Source organism: Mastomys coucha, unplaced genomic scaffold (assembly GCF_008632895.1).
Source record: "Mastomys coucha isolate ucsf_1 unplaced genomic scaffold, UCSF_Mcou_1 pScaffold15, whole genome shotgun sequence".
NCBI classification, from domain to species: Eukaryota; Metazoa; Chordata; class Mammalia; order Rodentia; family Muridae; genus Mastomys; species Mastomys coucha.
Genome location: NW_022196897.1, coordinates 139,507,860 through 139,526,723, shown reverse-complemented (window position 1 = coordinate 139,526,723; position 18,864 = coordinate 139,507,860). Strand labels below are relative to the sequence as shown.

General features: G+C 44.4%; 2 protein-coding genes across 2 annotated transcripts in view; both read right to left on the bottom strand.

Annotated features, from left to right (window-relative positions):
• LOC116091817 (DNA (cytosine-5)-methyltransferase 3C-like) overlaps positions 1-5,773 on the bottom strand; it is a 52,092-nt gene extending 46,319 nt beyond the window's left edge. The window contains exon 1 of the mRNA XM_031373271.1: positions 5,617-5,773. Within this exon, the coding sequence (XP_031229131.1) occupies positions 5,617-5,773 (157 nt within the window). The remainder of the gene's footprint in view (positions 1-5,616) is intronic.
• Positions 5,774-13,874: 8,101 nt separating this feature from the next.
• LOC116091816 (DNA (cytosine-5)-methyltransferase 3B) overlaps positions 13,875-18,864 on the bottom strand; it is a 39,180-nt gene continuing 34,190 nt past the window's right edge. Inside the window, exons 19-21 of the mRNA XM_031373270.1 lie at positions 17,928-17,997; positions 17,129-17,247; positions 13,875-15,338 (exon numbers count right to left, since the gene is read on the bottom strand). Of these exons, the coding sequence (XP_031229130.1) occupies positions 15,197-15,338; positions 17,129-17,247; positions 17,928-17,997 (331 nt within the window). The 3' untranslated portion in view covers positions 13,875-15,196. The remainder of the gene's footprint in view (positions 15,339-17,128; positions 17,248-17,927; positions 17,998-18,864) is intronic.

Sequence of the window (18,864 nt, the reverse complement as noted above, 5' to 3'; positions counted from 1 at the left end):
AAAAAAAAAGAATCTGGCAAATGGAGAATGATGACAGATCTCCGAGCAATTAATAAGCTTATTCAGCCAAGTAGGTTCCTTGCAGTCGGGGATCCCATTGCCTTCCTTGTTGTCTAAGGAATGGCCTATCATAGTGATTGATCTAAAAGATAGTTTTTTCACCATTCCTCTACATGAATGTGATAAGGAAAGGTTTGCTTTTTCAGTATCTACCTTCAATAACGGTCGCCCAATAAAAAGATATCATTGAAAAGTCCTGCCACAAGGAATGTTAAGTAGCCCTACCTTGTATCAATATTTTATACAACAGCCATTGGAGATAATTTGCAAACAATTTCCCCAGTTCATTATTTATCACTATATGGATGATATTCTATGGCTGATCCAGATATAAATATCGTGGAAAGGATGTTTGATGAAGTAAAAAAAAAAAAAAAAACTTTGCCTTCCTGGGGATTGCAAATAGCTCCTGAAAAAATACAAAGAGAGGATTCTATTAATTATCTAGGGTATAAAATAACTCTGCAAAGGGTTAGGCCACAAAAGGTACAAATCAAAAGAAACCAATTAAGGACCCTTAATGATTTTCAGAAGCTACTGGGAGATATTAACTGGCTACGGTCTGCTGATTGGCTTGGCCACTCCAGAGCTAAGCAATTTATTTCAAGCCTTACAAGGTGATAAAGATTTAAATAGGGGCTGGAGAAATGGCTTAGCAGTTAAGAGCACTGACTGCTCTTCTGAAGGTCCAGAGTTCATAATCCCAGCAACCACATGGTGGCTCACAACCATCTGTAATGAGATCTGACGCCCTCTTCTGGAGTGTCTGAACACAGCTACAGTGTAGTTACATGTAATAAATAAATAAATCTTTAAAAAAAAAAAGATTTAACTAGTCCAAGGAAACTATCAGCTGAGGCAGAGAAGGAGTTAGCTGTGGTAGAAAGGAAACTGCAGGATTCACTTCTAGATTGTATCGATCCAAAGATGGCCTGCATCTTAGCTCTCTTGCCTTCTACTCATTCCCCTACAGGAATTCTCATGCAGAGGGAAGATTATATCTTAGAACGAATATTTTTAGCACATAAATAGAGTAAGAAATTAAAAACCTACCTTGAGAAAATCTCTGAATTGATACTAAAAGGAAAAATGAGGCTTTGACAATAAGTCGGAATGGATCTGGCTGAAATTGTGGTACCTTTTACTAATGCAGAAATTGCCTCATTATGGGCACAAGATGAACATTGGCAAAGAGCATGCAGTGACTTTTTGGGAGACATTAACATCAGATACCCTAAAAGCAAGCGGCTGCAGTTCATAAAATGAACTAAATGGATCCTCCCTCGTATAATTAAAGGGAACTCCAATATCTGGAGCCCCTACGTTTTACACTGATGCCAGTAAATCAGGAAAGGCAGGATATAAATCAGAAGATGTAAGGAAGGTGGCTGAGAGTCCCTATAAGTCAGTTCAAAAATCTGAGTTATATGCAATAATCATGGTGTTATCAAATTTTCAAGAGTCTCTTAATATAGTAACTAACTCTCAATATGCAGAAAGGATTGTTTTACACAGAGACTGCTGAGCGTATTCAGGATGATTCTGAATTGATTCACCATTTATTCAGCTACAACAAATGATCAGAAATAGGAGTTATCCACTATATATAACACACATACGATCCCATACAGGCCTGTCAGCCCCTCTGGCACAAGGTAATAATGAAATTGACCAACTATTGATAGGAAGTATACTAGAGGCTTCAGAATTCCATAAAAAAAAAAAAAAATACCATGTTAACAGCAAAGGTTTAAAGAAAGAATTTTCTATCACTTGGCAACAAGCCAAGGAAATTATGAGGCAGTGTCCCACTTGCTCATTATATAACCAAATTCCATTACCTACAGGAACTAACCCCTAAGGGTACCCAAAGAATGACATTTGGCAAACGGATGTCTTCCATTTTACAGCTTGGTAAACTGAAATCTGTGCACCATAGTATAGACACATATTCAGGACTTCAATGGGCAACTGCCTTAGCGTCAGAAAAGGCTGGTTCTGTAATTACACATTTGTTAGAAGTTATGGCCATTATGGGAATACTCATACAAATTAAAACAGACAATGGTCCTGTGTATATCTCTAATAAGATGAAGCAGTTTTTTGAATATTATAATATAAAAAATGTTACAGGCATATATCACACAATCCTACAGGACAAGCGATTATGGAGAGATCTAATGGAACTCTAAGGGAGATGCTTAATAGGCAAAGGGGATCAACAAGAACCCCCAAAGATAGATTACATAGTGCTTTATTAACCTTAAATTTTTTAGATGCTAATGAACAAAACACCACAGCTGCTGAAAGACACCGGATTGTGGAAAGAACTGTTGAACTAAACCAGCCTGTTTACATTAAGGATATTCTAACATCGGAATGGAAAATGGGAAATGTGTTAAGCTGGGGGAGGGGCTATGCCTATGTTTCTACAAGAAAAGAAAAGCTGTGGGTTCTTTCCACGTTGATAAAAATCAGACATGACAAAGGGAGACCTCCTGAAGACCTTGGCGACAGAGAAGAAAAGGGAGACTAAGCCAGTCAACAAAATAGGTGAAGTATATGTGGTGATGTTTATGTCTCTGTATTTGGAGACAGCGCTAGGAATAAAACGTCTATACGCACCCAATAACACCTATTGGGCACAAATTTCTCATAACTTGTTATTACATGCTCTCCTTTAAGAGGCAAGTATCCAAAGTTATATTACAGTTTGATTAGGTGATCAAACTAACCTGAGGAAAGACAGTTGCCTTTCTTAATCGATCTTCATTGACCCTGCTCACACTATGTGAATTTTTTTCAGAACTACATGTTACTTTTAAGTTTTTGTTTTGTTTTGTTTTGTTTTGTTTTGTTTTCGAGACAGGGTTTCTCTGTATAGCCCCGGCTGTCCTGGAACTCACTCTGTAGACCAGGCTGGCCTCAAACTCAGAAATCCGCCTGCCTCTGCCTCCCAAGTGCTGGGATTAAAGGCGTGCGCCACCGCCGCCCGGCTGCTTTTAAGTTTTATATACTGCAGGATGGAAGAAGAGAAAGACAGCCCTGGAAAGAGTCACGTGCCGGGATACTGATATTCTGGGACCTCCCATTCCAGCTTCACTCTCGACTCTACTTCAACAACATCAAAGCTGCTTCTTTTAAAGACTTGCTTCTAGAACTTTTCCAGAACAGCTAGCTTGCCTATCCAGCCCTTTAGAATGTTGTGGTCAAGATGTCAGCTAAGCAATGAACTTTCTCAGCACACTGTGACTGGAAGGCAAATGATGCCAGGTAGCTCCCCTTTGACAAAGACAGTTTTCCTATTTCCCACTGGGCCCCCAGAAGGGAATTCTTTGCCCCAATTCATCTAGAAGAAGACAAAAAAGATCACCATCCCAGTTCCTTATGTTGGGGTGGAGGGTTCTGGTTAATTTAAGAATTATAGATATGTTGCCATTTAAGGGTTACTTTACAAATGTAGCTTTGGACAGGAAGGGAACTAGAGGACTTAAACTCAAGGATTTCTACCTTTCCTTTCCTCTTCTCTATCCTTCTTTCTTAGGTAAAAAGGAAGGGGGGTGGAAAGGGGAAAATATAGTAATATCATAGAAATTATAGAAATAGACAAATAGGGATAGGTTAGCAAATGTACTCTTTTTTTTGTTTGTTTTTTCTTTTTTTTTTTTTTTTTTTTTTTTTTTTTTTTTTTTTTTTTTTTCGAGACAGGGTTTCTCCATGTAGCTCTGGCTGTCCTGGAACTCACACTGTAGACCAGGCTGGCCTCGAACTCAGAAATCTGCCTGCCTCTGCCTCCCAAGTGCTGGGATTAAAGGCGTGTGCCACCACCACCACCCGGCTGCAAATGTACTCTTAAGCAAAACATTACATAGCTAGATCGTACATTGGTAGATGTCCTTATAATGATACAAAGTTGAAGTTATAATCTCTTATATTTGACAGAATTTATCTGATACAAATTTAAGGTTCTCATTGGTATGAATTTCTTATTGATATAAAATTGGGATTAATATTGTTACTCTCATATAGGCATTGTGCCTATATAACACATTTGAGAATACCAGGTTTAGATCCAGTCCTTTTATAACTGTATTATAAGCTGTTTTAAATACGAGTTAAGGGCCAGATAGCATACTCTTGGTCGTGAGTTCATTAAAAGGGTATTTCTGAGATATTTCAATTAGAAATGACTGAGAATAGTCAAGGGCTTAGCAGTTTAGAGATGCTTTGAGTGGATAGATAGTCTTCAAAAGTGTTAGAACTCCACAGAATATGACGTTTATGGACAATTCTTTATTATTCATTTGACTAGAGACCTGTCTGCTCCTGACAGCACCCCTTTCTCAAATTCAAAGAAGAAATCGAGGATCATTGGAGTTGCTCCAGTTGTGGCGAGACAGCCACTAGGCAGAAATTGCCTCATTCCATCTACAGACAAAATTGTTGTCCAGAAAAGAACACACTATGTGGAATAGTCAACTGATAATCTCTGCCAAGACAGGATGATTGGCCCTTTAAATTCTGCATTACAAAGGTCTGTCAGATGACCCTGCCAGAAGGCTGAAGAGCGATGCTCCAACATTTTGAAGTAAAAGACTGTCCAGATGGTCAGCAGTCTCTATAAATTGGCTAGTTTTGGAAGCTATATTTTCTGCTTCTCATATTTTCAGGTAACATTAGTCCTTCTTGGATTTCTGATGTGGTTGAAGACTGATAGCCAGCCCAAGCTGTTTAACTTTGAGAAAAATGATACAGATTTGAAAGGATGGTTTTTAGATGGCATACAATCTGAAACCAGGATATGAGTGAGGTGTAGAATTATGTCTTTTTAAGTTAGAGTAGATGACAAAGGTCCTATTTAATTGACAAAAATGATAGATTGGTCGTTAGGTCTGTCTTGTATTTTATAAATTACAAAAGGGTAATAGTTGTGCTCAATTTATATCTGAGACAAAAGACTCTTAACTGGACAAAAAGGGGGAAATATTGTGGATAGCCCTGGTCTTGTATTTTGATGCTAATTCTCCTCTCCTGGAAAGCACTGCAGACAAGGGGCAAATCATTTATACAGGTGCCTTGTGAACCTTCTCCCCACCATAGCTTTTCAAATAAAGGCTAAGGCCAATAATTGGGCAGCAGGAGGGAAGGTGGAGCTGAAAAGTCTGGGGGAGAAGGGAAGAGAGGAGACTGGATAGGACGAGGTGGAAGGAAGATGGAACTGAAGCACATGGCTTAGAGAAATGGCAAGTCATATGGGATCTAATAGATAGGAATAGGGTAGTGTAGTGGTAGATCTGCCCAATCTAGGCAAGTAGCCTGTAAACCAATTAATTGAATTGTGAATTCACTGACTGGGCAAATTGGGTTAAAAATTTACCACAACACCCATGTCTTGTCCAAGCAGACTGGCTTCTCATTAAGGAGGCATATGAGGGTGCTCAGAATCTCCCTATATCCTCCTTAGCCAGTAAGAAGCTCTTGCCCCAGCCAAGGTGTGCAGCTATACCTGTTGTATCAGAATAAAATGCCACCCCAGCTCCTCACTGGCACAGATACCTCTGCTATCCACTCTGCAGATTCCCTCCGAGACTTGGATCAAAGGAACGGTCTTGGTGTCTGAAGACTGGCCACTGCAGGTCCCACTGATGATGATACAGTCCTCACATCCACTGACACCCTCCTCATCGTTGAGGTGTCTGCTACCTCCCCTCATTGTTGTCTGTGGGAGAAGGCAAGAATGGATAGGAAGGAAGAAAGGAAGGAAGGAAGGGAGGGAGGGAGGAAGGAAGGAAGGAAGGAAGGAAGGAAGGAAGGAAGGAAGACAGGGGCATGAGAGAGCAGCTCACCTCAACTTTCCCACCATGAGCTCTGTCTTTGGCTCAAGAGAGATCCCTGTGACTCAATGTCCTGAGCCCTATCCCAGACTCCTCATTAAACTCAGAGGCTCAGGATTGGTCCCATGCACCAGGTAGTCTAGAAGGGTCAGATGCTGGTACTCAGGAGAGAGATGCCAGCCGCTGTATGCCTTCATACTAGCTCCAGCCAACCTAGGTTTCCATCTGTCCCTGCTCCCTTCTTCCTGCCCAGCCTCTGCCAAGCCTCAAAAACTCAGTGGGCTGGAGAGATAGCTCAGTGGTTAAGAGCACTGACTGCTCTTCCAAAGGTCCTGAGTTCAAATCCCAGCAACCACATGGTGGCTCACAACCATCTGTAATGAGATCTAAGGCCCTCTTCTGGTGGGTGTCTGAAGACAGCTACAGTGTATTCATATAAATAAAAATAAATGTTTTTTTTTAATCTTTAAAAAAAGAACTCAGTAGCAAAATTACAGTTATGTAGTAGCAACAAAAATCATTTTATGGTTGGGAGTCACCACAACACGAGGAATTATGAAGAAGAACCCACTACCCTTCAAGATCATACTCAAGAACTGCTTAATCAGGTTACCGATCATCATCATTGAAAACGAGACTCTTAGTGTTTTGAGTAAGTTTACAAGTTGGGTATCACTCAACGCTCCTGGACGCTGTGGGCAGTCAGGTCCGAGTAGGGTGTTCTAGAGTGCCATCTGTTCACGTCCTACGGCTCAGAGTGGTCACTCTGAACTTTAACGAGGGAAAGTTTGTCACTAGGTAGCTGCATCTGTCTCGAGTGTCCTTGCTTCTGTCCCATCAAGATACTCACCTGAAAAAGGCTATCCTCGGAGAACCTTCTAGAAGCACCACTGTAGCTGCCTGAGGACGCTAAGGGCTTTGCGTCCACCAGAGGGCGCTGGTATGAACAGGCTTGGGTGGTGCTCACAGATGTATTTGCAATTTCTTCAGTGAGCCTCAACTGGATCCTTTACACTTAGTTATCACACACAAATGGGCACTGGGAAAACTAGGCAAGGGGTCCTCTCTTATCCTTCCAATGGCCCTGAGCTAGTACAAGCAAGACCTTACAGCTGCCGCCTCCTCTTCCTCCTCCTCCTCCTCCTCCTCCTCCTCCTCCTCCTCCTCCTCCTCCTCCTCCTCCTCCTCCTGTAGAGTCCGTCCAGCGGATCTACTCGGGATCGTGGGTAACTTCAAACTGGAGGTTGGACCAGACCTGTGGAAATAAACGGGTCGAGAACAAAAGACAGACGCCAAGTAAATGTATCAAAGCGTGCTTTACTTAGGGCAAAATGAGTATTTATATCCATGCACCAAAGTGAAACCACAATATCTAAACATAGTATATGCATAACGTAAATACAACAGCAGACATAGAGATGCCGGGTTCTCAGTGGCATCACAACTCAGGCAATCAGTCTGTTTACGGTGAGCAAAGACTTCAAACAGGAGTCTTAGCAGAAGTTAGTTGTAAGTCCATCTTTTGATTTCAGGAGTAGCTGCAGTGTTCATGGGCTATTGTCTTGCACCACAGGTGGCCGGCTTCAGCCCCTGGCAAACTTCCGGGCAGCATTGGCAGGAAAACAAGATCATCCTCCTCTTCCTCCTCCTCCTCCTCCTCCTCTTCTTTTTCTCCTTCTTCTTCTTCAAGATTTATTTTTATTTATTTTATGTGTCTGAGTACACTGTAGCTGTACAGATGGCTGTGTGCTATCATGTGAGTGGCTGCTGGGAATTGAACTCAGGACTTCTGCCCGCCCTGCTAGCTCCGGCCCCACTCGCTCCAGCCCTGCTCGCTCTGGAGCAATTCACTGTAGCTGTCTTCAGACGCACCAGAAGAGGTCGTCAGATCTCATTGCAGATGGTTGTGAGCCACCATGTGGCTGAGATCCAAACTCAGGACCTTCAGAGCTCTTACCCGCTGAGTCATCTCACCAGCCCCTGCTCCCCCAGTATTTTAAGCTTTACAAAGATCCCTGGCTGTGCTAGCTCATTTTGTCACAGGCTAGATAGAGCCATCTGAAAGGAAGGAGCCTCAAATGAGAAAAGGAAATCTTGAAATGAATGGAACTAGGAAAACAAATCATTTGAAGCAAGGTGACCCAGAAAGACAAACGTGGTGTGTACTCACTCAAAAGTGGATGGCGGCCAGGCAGTGGTGGCCCATGCCTTTAATCCCAGCACCTCGGAGGCAGAGGCAGGTGGATCTCTGAGTTCGAGGCCAGCCTGGTCTACAGTTCCAGGACAGCCAAGGCTATACAGAGAAACCCTGTCTCAAAAAAAAAAAAAAAAAAAGTAGACGTCGGTGCTAAGTAAAGGACAACCATGTTACAGGCCACAGACCCATAGAGGCTAAGTAAAAAAGATGATCTTGGGGTAAGGTATACATCTACCTGTGAAGGGGAATAGAATAGATTTTAGTGGGTGGACTGGGCTTGGGAATAGGAACAGGAGGGATCAGTTAGAGATCAAGGGACAGAGGGAAAGACACTGGAATTGGGAAGAAAAAAAAAAAAAAAAAACAACTGCAAGCAAGCCTATAGAAAGGGCATCTTCTTAGTGATTGGTCAGCGAGGGCCCAGCCCATTGTGGATGTGGATGTGGGCTGGTAGTCCTGGGGTTTTTGTTTGTTTTTGTTTTGTTTTGTTTTTTACTGTTTCTTTTTTGTTTGGTGGTGGTGTATTTCCCAGACAGGGTTTCTCTGAATAACAGTCTTGGTTCTCCTAGAACTCACAGAGATTTGCCTGCCTCTGCCTCCCTAGTGCTGGGATTAAAGGTGTGGCAAATAATGCTTTTACCTACCTGTACGTCTGTGTGAGGGTGTCAAGTCACTTGAAGCTGGATCACATACCACTGTGAGCTGCCCTGTGGGTTATGGGATTTGAACCCAGGTCCTCTGGAAGAGCAGCTAGTGCTCTTAATCACTAAGCCATCTTGCCAGAACCCAGTTCTGGCATCTGTAAGAAAGCAGGCCAAGCAAGCCATGGGGAGCAAGCCAGTAAGCAGCACCCACTCCACGGCCTCTACATGAGCTCCTGTCTCCAGATTCCTGCTGTTGGCTTCCTGCCTTGGCTTCCTTCAGTGATGGACTATGAATGTGGAAGCTTAAGCCAAATAAATCCTTTCCTCACCCCGTGGCTTTTGCTCATGGTGTCATGTCACAGTGGAAAGTCACCCTGACTAAACCCCTGGCTGTTAATCTGTCTATTAAAGAATCTGTTGTTGGGCTGGAGAGATGGCTCACTGATTAAGAGCATTGACAGCTCTTCTGAAGGTCCTGTTCAAATCCCAGCAACCACATGGTGGCTCACAACCATCTGTAACGAGACCTGACGCCCTCTTCTGGTGTGTCTGAAGAAAGCTACAGTGTACTTACATATAATAAATAAATAAATCTTAAAAAAAAAAAATCTGTTGTTACACAAACAGCAAATGAGATTCCTAGGTTGAGATGGTCCACAGTGCTGTATTTTGACACAAGGACTCTCTTCTGCTCCCCACAGACGGGGCAAGTGTCTGATCCAGTCCCATCAGTCAGTCAACCAGTTTGTTCTACCCTTTCCTGAAGCCAGGAAGGCAGACATTCAGGAAAGCAGCTGGGATGTGCTCAGAAGAGCATTTCCCCTCAAACCAGGTCAGCGCCACATGGCACAAGTGGGAGGCTGAACCCTAATGGGTTCACTTGAGGGTTCACTCCCTCGAGGCACACTTTGAAGTGGAGGCGCCTAAGCAAAGACATGATCCAGGGTCAGTGGTGGGTTTTCTCACACAGCCTTGGACTTCAGTCCCTCAGAAAGGACCTATCTGGGTCAACCAGAAGCCAGACAGGTGTGTGCCCTCTTTCTACACAGGTCCAAGCGGACCTGCTGCCCAGCGCTGACAATGATTAACTACCCTGAACCTTCTCCGCGGGCATTAGCAGTGCCTAGTGAGCCAGTGTCTGAAAGGTGGGCAGCATATCCTCCCCAAAGCACCCCAGCATCCCACAAACCCACGTGGACCCACAGGCAGGTCGTGGAAATGAACCCTACCAGTATGGTCCATTACCTGGGTGCCCAGGGATGGGCTGCACAAGGGAACGATGCCTCCTTCACATTTGCATGACTCACTGTGATAACAGAAACGTTTTTGTTGTTTTGGGTTTCTGAGACAGGGTCTCTCAGTCAGGCTGACTTTGAACTCACAGCAATCCTCCTGCTTCAGCTTCCACAGTCATAAGATACACATGAGCCTGGTTCATTTAATAATTCTTGCCGGGTGGTGGTGGCACACGCTTTTAATCCCAGCACTTGGGAGGCAGAGGCAGGCAGATTTCTGAGTTTGAGGCCAGCCTGGTCTCCAGAGTGAGTTCCAGGACAACCAGGGCTACACAGAGAAACCCTGTCTCAAAAAACAAAAAACAAAAAACAAAAAATTATTAGCTGGACATAGTGGTTCAGGCCTTTGTTCCAGCACATAGAAGGCAGGCAGATCACAGTGAGTTCAAGCCCAGCTTGGTCTACACAGCAAGTTCCAGGTGAGCCGGGGCTGCATAGTGATACTTTGTCTCAAAAGGAAAATTTATTCCTCAATTTTGAAAGATAATTCCTGAGTTGGGCTAGAACCAACTCAGGGCTGGCCTGGGCTGCACAGTGACAGTCTCTCTATACTATTAGCTACTGCCATTGTCTTACATTCTCTAATATACAGGTTCTGTACCCATGACTAAAATATGCCTACCTAGTTTCCTCTCCTCTGCCAATGTTCTACAGACAGGTCTATTAAGGCCTGGTTAACTGTTGCCTGTCTGGACCCCCCATTTTATGCTGTTACTAGTATACAAGGAAACTTTCTCATGTACTTACTAGAAAAAGTTCTCAGGCTCGAGTTGATTGCTTATTAAGCTACATGCTTTGGTGTCCTTAGAAGCCAATCACAATAGAGGTCAGTTACAACTGCTATGTATAGTTAGCCACAATAAGCTTGGACGGGGACCAAGCACCCAACAGCCCCTCCTGCACCTATGTATGAGCCTTTATGGTTTCTTGCCTTTGTAAGCAGCCCCCAGGGGTGGACCTCAACATAAGAAAGACACCTGCACCAATTAAGAAGCCATGGAGTAAAATTCCTATTCTGAGAGGGGGTCAAATAATGCTTAAGTTTCCAAGACCTCCCTGGGAACCAACATCCTACTTGGTGGAAAGAGACATGTACACCCTGGTTGGCCGGGTAAGCAAGACATGAATATTAGCCAAGGCATTTTAGCTGGACGTCACAGCCAGTTCCGGGCTGCTTCCCTGATCAATCAGTCTTGGGGTTGTAAATTCAATAAACCAGCCCTGTTTGAAAGAGTTTGGTTTCTGAGTGGTTTCTGCAGTGATTCCCAGACCCCAGCAAGGCCCAAAGAATCCAGTCTCCATGACTCTGGACAAAAATACAAAAACTATTATGGGAACATTTTACTTTAGTTTTTCTGTTTGTTTGTTTTTTGTTTTTTCCAGACAGGGTTTCTCTGTGTAGCCCTGGCTGTCCTGGAACTCACTCTGTAGACCAGGCTGGCCTGGAACTCAGAAATCAGACTGCCTCTGCCTCACAAGTGCTGGGATTAAGGTGTGCACCATGACTGCCCAGCAATTTTTTTCAACGCTTATGTTTAATGATGGTTCTTAAATGCTCCACCTCCCTTTTAGCCCACCACCCACCAGAGTTAGTAGAAAAGAAAGGATACAGGGGAAATGGACCTGTTTAGAAATGGCTCTTTGGAGCAAATCTTGTCTGTGTTGTTCAATTCATAGGAGTCAGCAGTGGCAGCTTGATCCACTCAGAAACACTTCACAGATCTATTAGCAGTACAGCTGAGTCAGGATAGCAAACATGAATCAGCAGAGACAGCCAGGCCTCAACCTTGGCACAAGTTAGCAAGGAGGACCCAGGAGGGAATTCAGAAGTCTGATCAGCAAAGACACAAAACCAGCAAGCCTTACACAGCTGGCTCAATCAGCAAGCCCAGCTTAGCCTTCCACTGTCCATCTATTTATCCTCCCTCAAAACATCACGTCTTCCAGCCAGGCAGTGGTGGAGCACACCTTTAATCCCAGCACTTGGGAGGCAGAGACAGGTGGATTTCTGAGTTTGAGGCCAGCCTGATCTACAGAGTGAGTTCCAGGACAGCCAGGGCTACACAGAGAAACTTTGACTCAATTAAAAAAAAAAAAAACAAAAAACACATCACGTCTCCCATGGGTCTGCTTCAGCCTGTGCATCTCTCAGTTGACATCACTCTGCCAATCAACCAGTCTGAGGTGGCAATTAAATGCAGCACACTACCAGAAGGTTTTTGATGCATTTCTCTCTATGGGGTCCCACAAATACAGCTTAACTACACAATGCAAGGTGGGCTGATATATGCATTAGCAAAGAGCCCTTCATCACGTGTCCTTCCACGTCTTGCATTAGCAGACCATTCTTCTGTGTCTGCTCCACCAAAATGCTTCTTCACCCGTGTCCTGTTTACCTTAGCAACACACCATCCACACAACTGACTTTCCCAAGAACTCTCAAGTTTCCACTTCAGGAAGATTGAAAGAAAAAGGAGCCCCTCACCCAGAAGTCTGTGTGAAGTGTTTGGCCAGCGGAGCATCTAGAATTACAACACAATTAACATTTGCTTAAAACCTTTCTCCCTTCCTAGCTATAAACCTACAACCTGCTAGTAATCTCACCAGAAAATACAATTACAATCTCTCCCTCTAGATGTCTTGTTTAAATCAATGTATAAATTTCTTTCAATAGTTTTTAAATGTATTGTGATGGTTTGAAGAGGAATGGCCCCAATAGGCTCATATACTCAAATCCTTAGTCATGAGGGAGTAAAACTGAAAGGACTAAAGATTAGGAGGTGTGGCCTTGTTGGAGGAAGCTTGTCACTGGAGTTGGGTTTTGAGGTTTCAGGTTCCCAACTCCTCTCAGGTACAGGTCAGGATGTAGCTCTGCTCTGATCCAGCACCATGCAAGCCACCCTGTCCCTACCATAATGGACTAGACCTCTGAAACTGTTAGCAAGCCCCCAATTAAATGCTTTTTCATACAGTGTACATATATAGGACAGAGGATCTCTTGCAGGAGTAAGCCTGTTTTCACCATGTGGATCTTGGGGTTAGAACATCAGGGTTGGAACCAAGCACTTTAACCAGTGAGCCATTTTTTTCCAGCCCTATGAATCTTTATTAAAAAACTGATATGTATGCTTTCTTGTTACTTTTTTCTTGAGCATCAGTTTTTAATAAAAATCCCAACTCTGATTCATGCTGCCCTCTTCAAGAATTCTTTTGTGTGTTGGTGGACACCTGTACACACAACATGTATGCCTGGTACCTGCCACGACAGAGGCCAACAGGGCAATGGCTTCCCTGGGACTGAGGTGGTTCTGTTGGTAACCAAATGCTGATGCTCTGGAAGAGCAAGGAGCTCCTCAAACACCCCTTTAGCTTGTGGGTTGGCTTTGTTTTGCTTTTGAACAGGATCCCCAGGCAATAATGTTCTACAGAAGTAGAACTAATGACAGCATCTTAAGATAAAGATGCAAAAAACGCTTCACATTCAACTCAAAACATGGCATTGTTATTTACAATTGACCACGTTGAACAACCAATGATTGAAGATCACAATTAATTTTTACAAATAAACATAAATTACCCATTAAACTAAGTTTCATGATTATTATTGTAACTAACCAAGAATGCTACAAGTAGGAATATTTATTTGTTATGATTTTCCTGCTGTTAAGGCCATCTGATCCAACAAGTTAACGGTTTACTCACAATGTTGCCTGGGCTATCGTCTAGAACTCACCTTGAGACACCTGGTTCTGTATTAAAGACCAATGGGAGTAAAGACGCAGGTCACATGGCAGTAGGCCTCAAGCTAGGGCACATTAGCAGATTAAAACAAACACACAGCACGTTATAGAGAAATACAGTTTTTAATCAACCAGAAAGGTAAACTCTGGGCATCTGTCATCTTTGCACCTAAAAATTAGAAAGCAGTGGAGACAAACTGTTGAAGCAAGGCAGTCTCCCCACACCTGTGACACCGCTCCAGTTACAAAAAAAGGGAACATGAAAATAGAAGTGTGAGAGTCATAAAAAGTCTATAAAAAGCCCCCGAGTGTTGTTCGCTTTCTATAAAATAGCACCTGTAATTACAATAAAAGGTGTTTAAAAACCATTACAATGGCATTTCTGAAATGCAGCTTTCTCATCTCCAGTGAAGCCCTTAAAAAAGGAACACCCCTTAAAAATACAATGTATCTATCATGGGGTAAAAAAGCTTTTAAAAAATCTCCAGAAGCTTTTCCTTGTAGTTTCCCCAAGCATCACTTATATAAAGGAAAACAATGTACTCCTGGCCCTGGCTTCTCATGAGGAACTAGGGGGTCATACTGAGCTGGTGACCTGAGCTGTGGGGGCCAGGGCCCATTTGGCGAGAGGGAGTGGGGAATGCTTTCCCTAAGCTCCCTCCTTCCAGTCTCTCACACCTGGAAGAGGGCCACTCCACCCACCCTTCCTGAGCTCAAAACATTCTACTCCAGTCTTCATGAGGACTAGCTATGTGGGCCCCTGCCCAGGGAAAAGGCCTAAAGGTGATGATGTCATCCCTGCTGACATCATCGCACTAGGAAACAAATGCTACAGGACCCCCAGGACTCCAGCCCTTGTACCAAAGCAAGGGGAAGGTGCCAGGAAGACTTAAGCCATACACGTCATCTTCAAATACTCCTAAGGAAAAATAACAAAACCAAAAAAATTTTGGCCCCTTGACCTTGTTCATGTGAGCCCACATCTGCAATAGCATCCTCTAGCAAATGTGGAGCACGGGTCACTTAAAAACAAAATCTCAAGTGATTTTGCAGCATGAACCTGAGTACTAAGAGAGCTATCATTTTGGTATCTTAGCCATCACTTCTGAGTGATAAACTCAGGAGGGAAAAAAGAAAGCCATCTTACGACCTACTTCAAGTTTTAAGGTTTCAGGGTGAGAAAACACATGAGCACCATGCCAGGCTACTCTAAGCAGCCAGGTCTGAGCTGGGCACACAGAGGGAGCACCTGGGGCTCCCCTGTGAGGGCCAGGAGGCTCTGCTCCCACTGAGCAGGAGAAAGCTGAGGTACAGTAATGTGAGGCCCCACACAGGTGAGCTAAAGAAGGGGAAAGGTGAGGTGATGTCAGGAAGGGGTGACTCTGGGCACTGGGTCCTAGGTAGAGCACCGCAGTCCTGGGTAGAACTATTCACATGCAAAGTAGTCCTTCAAGGGGGCAAACAGGTGTCTGATGACTGGCACACTCCAGGACCTTCCCAGCAGCTTCTGGCGGGCACCACGGCCCATGTTGGACACGTCTGTATAGTGAGCAGGAAAGCCGAAGATCCTGGCAGAGTACAGAGCGAAAAGACACGAGGTTAGAAGGGTCCATGTCTCAAAGACACCAACAACAGCTGTGTTCTGGAGGTCCAGGCCTGGGAAAGCTACCAGGCTGCCACTGTCCCTGCCGGTCTCTATCCTTCCCCATGCCTTCTGACAGGAGTGCTGGGCCAAAAGGAAGCTTCAAGACTACCAGTTCCACTGGTTCCTCTAAACACTTGCTGACAGCTAACAGGGTACTGTGCATCCTCAGTGGGACTGTGCTCCTTGGGCCTCACATGCCATGCAAGGACCCTTCTTAAACATCTAGCAATCAATCAGTCAGAAGACATACCCAGAACTATTGCTAAATACATGGTGTGAACTGGTCCATGAATGAGAGCCACTTAGCCAGGAGACACATGTATTTGGTTTCAAAGCATAATAAGAAGAATCAAGCAATTTGTTTTCTAAGGGAAAAAAAGGTGACATTTCCAATGACAAATACACGGGAGTCATAGATACCAGTTCCTCTGTAGCTACCTGAACACATGTACACACACACACACACACACACACACACACACACTCACACAGAGACACTCAGACATACACACAGTCAGACACATTCAGATATAGACACACATACACTATACATACAACACACAAATATACACAAGTCTCTGTTTCTCTTAAAATATCAGAGAAAACTAATCTCAGAGCTTTCCGAAGACAAAGAAAAACTGACACCCCGGCCCCCCAAGTAGGACAGGATTGCAACAGCTCTAAATCACATGTACACTTTCCACACCTCCAACGCAGACCTTACTATTCCCAGCATCCACACAGTACCAATCCCATCTGAGATTCCAAATCCCAGCACGTCCTACGGCATGGACTATGACAATGTTCCTACGAATGACAACTTATTCTTATACAACCAAGGCTCAGGGGCCTTTGTAGAAGAGGGACCTGAGATTGTCACAAGGCCAAGGTGGTTGGTAACATCCTGAAACTTTCCTTGTGATCGAAGTGCTGTGATGGCGCCAGACCTGTCCATGATCCCACCACCAAGTGCAGGAAATGTGGAAATCCCACTATTAGTTAAAGGCCTAATGAAAACTGGGAAAGGGAGAAACTGCTAGTGTGATCCCCACTGGGTTGCCTGCACAGCAGAACAGAGTTCACTGAAGGAAGGGGAAATCGTTTCTCAGCGGGTGAAAGGCATGGGAGAGTGGGAAAGGATGTAATGGAGTTGAAGGAAAGGTGTAGACATGGGCCGTGGGGACTCACACCTGTAAGCCCAGCATTCAGGAGGCTGCAGCAGACGTTATGCCTAAACTGAAAGTTCCTCCCAGCTCAGTCTACAAACCATCTCTGTGTAAAGAAACAAATCTTCAATGGGAATATGGAGTATCAACATCTTCATGAAATAGTTAATATAAAAGATCTGGTAAATGAAGGAGGCTCTTTTTGTGAGCTGGAGGCCATCATGACCTACACAGCAAACTCAAGGACAGTTAAAGTTACATACAGAGATCCTGTCTAAAAACAAAAACAAAAACAAAGAAACCAGCAAGTGAAACTGAGAGATGACTGCTTCTGTACAATAAAGAGACCAGAGAGACCAAGGCTCAGGAGGAAGCAGATACAGCACAACTCAGTTTCCTTAGGACAAACCAGTTTCCTTAGCTTTTCTCATTTAGACCAAATTTTGGGACAGGAAAACGGATCGGCACAAACAGGCCTCTGCTATCCTGTCTCTTGCCCCATCACCCCCTTCCTGCCTTTGCTCCCACAGCTTCAAGTGCAGCTCACCTTTCGAGCTCAGTGCACCACAGAATGTCGTCCTTCCCATTCATGACTACAGGGAAAAGCTGGTTTTTCCCCTGCCTGATGGAGTTCGACTTGGTGGTTATTGTCTGCACTTTCTTTAACTGGAGAACAAAACAACATCGCAGGGTAAGCACAGAAGGCTTCCGAGTGGGCTTAGGCTCAGAAGCATCCAGAGGGGGCAGAGGACAGAAGGCATGGGTTTGGAGAGGAGGCAGGGACAGACATACACAGGGAGAGGACAGAGAGACAGACTGGAAGGGATTCTTTATGTTTCCCACACATGCCAAGTTAATGAACAGGGAGGCCCACACACACATAAATTTTAGCCAAAAGTGATCATGAAGGATCACATGGGGGCCAAGACACCAGTTACTGATCCAAGGGGTCATGAAGGAGCAGAAACCATCCAGACTCAGAATGGCCAACCAGAGCTTGAGCAGTGGGACCTTTGCTTTATACAGACATGGAGAAGTGGGCACGTGGAGGCCTTCCTGTGTGTCTGTGACATCACAGCTCATAGCCTTTTGCAGCAGCATCCACCACTGTGCATTACTCCGAAGAGCATCTGCAGAACAGCCCCTGTGCATCCAACATTAACCACTGCAGAGTCCAGCGGCATCTGGTTCTTACTTATCAAGAGCATGGCCTACTCTGCACTGGAAGGAGAGACAGATCAGATCTGTAGGGAGACAGGCCCAGCACCAGGAGTCCATGAGGGAATGAGCAGGCACTGAGTGCACAGAGCCAAGGTCACAGTGTCACAAACCACTCCACATCTTACCTTTGCTGTCCTACTGAACTCCAAGCAGTCCTGCAGCTCGAGCTTATCATTCTTTGAAGCTATCACGGGCCTGGGGACAGCCAAAACCCGTTACTCTCCAAGGGAGAGACCTCACCAGTCAGATGGAGAGAATCTAGCTTTTTAAGTAAGATTTAACTTTTTAAATGTGTGTGTGTCTTGCCTGTTTCTAAGAGCACTATGTGCAGATGTTAATGGAAGCAAAAAGAAGAACATGCGTTGGGGACAGAACAAAAGACAGCAAGTGCTCTGAACAACCTCTCCAGTCCCCCAGCTCCAGAATGTGCTTGACTGCACTTTGTCAATGATCATGTCATAAGCATCGGATAAAACCCATCCTGGTGAGTGCAAGGCTGTGTGCCACAGCACCTGAGGATAGCCCAGTACCTACACATAGTAGAGTGTGTTTCCATTGAATAATATGCATTTAGGAGGAAAAAGGCCTTATGCAAACCAGAAAGTGCTCCTCTATACCTACATACAGGCACTATATCACCTTAGGATCACCATGGGCACCCTTACCATGAGATATGCACTGCTAGGGATGAGAGCTCATCCAACCTCCCATGAAACACCTTCAGTGACTGTTCCCTTAAACTCAGGACACTTGGCAGCCCATCACAGGCCCAAAATACCAGAGACATCCCAACGGAAGCAGTTTAGTTAAGGAATCACACTCAACTCTGACAGCCAACAAATGACAAACCCCAGTTTTAAGGGTCCTCATGAGCCTACACGTTACCAAGGAAAAAAGGTTTAGATCTACACAGATTCAAAGCTGCACACAAGCCTTCAGCAGGGTTTGTTGACACTTGGGTCAAGTCTAATGCAGAGACACTATAGTGGATGGTGAAGACCAAAGTAAGGCTTTAAGCAGTCAGCATCCGCAAGCTCACACAGGCACCCGCAAGTATAATAT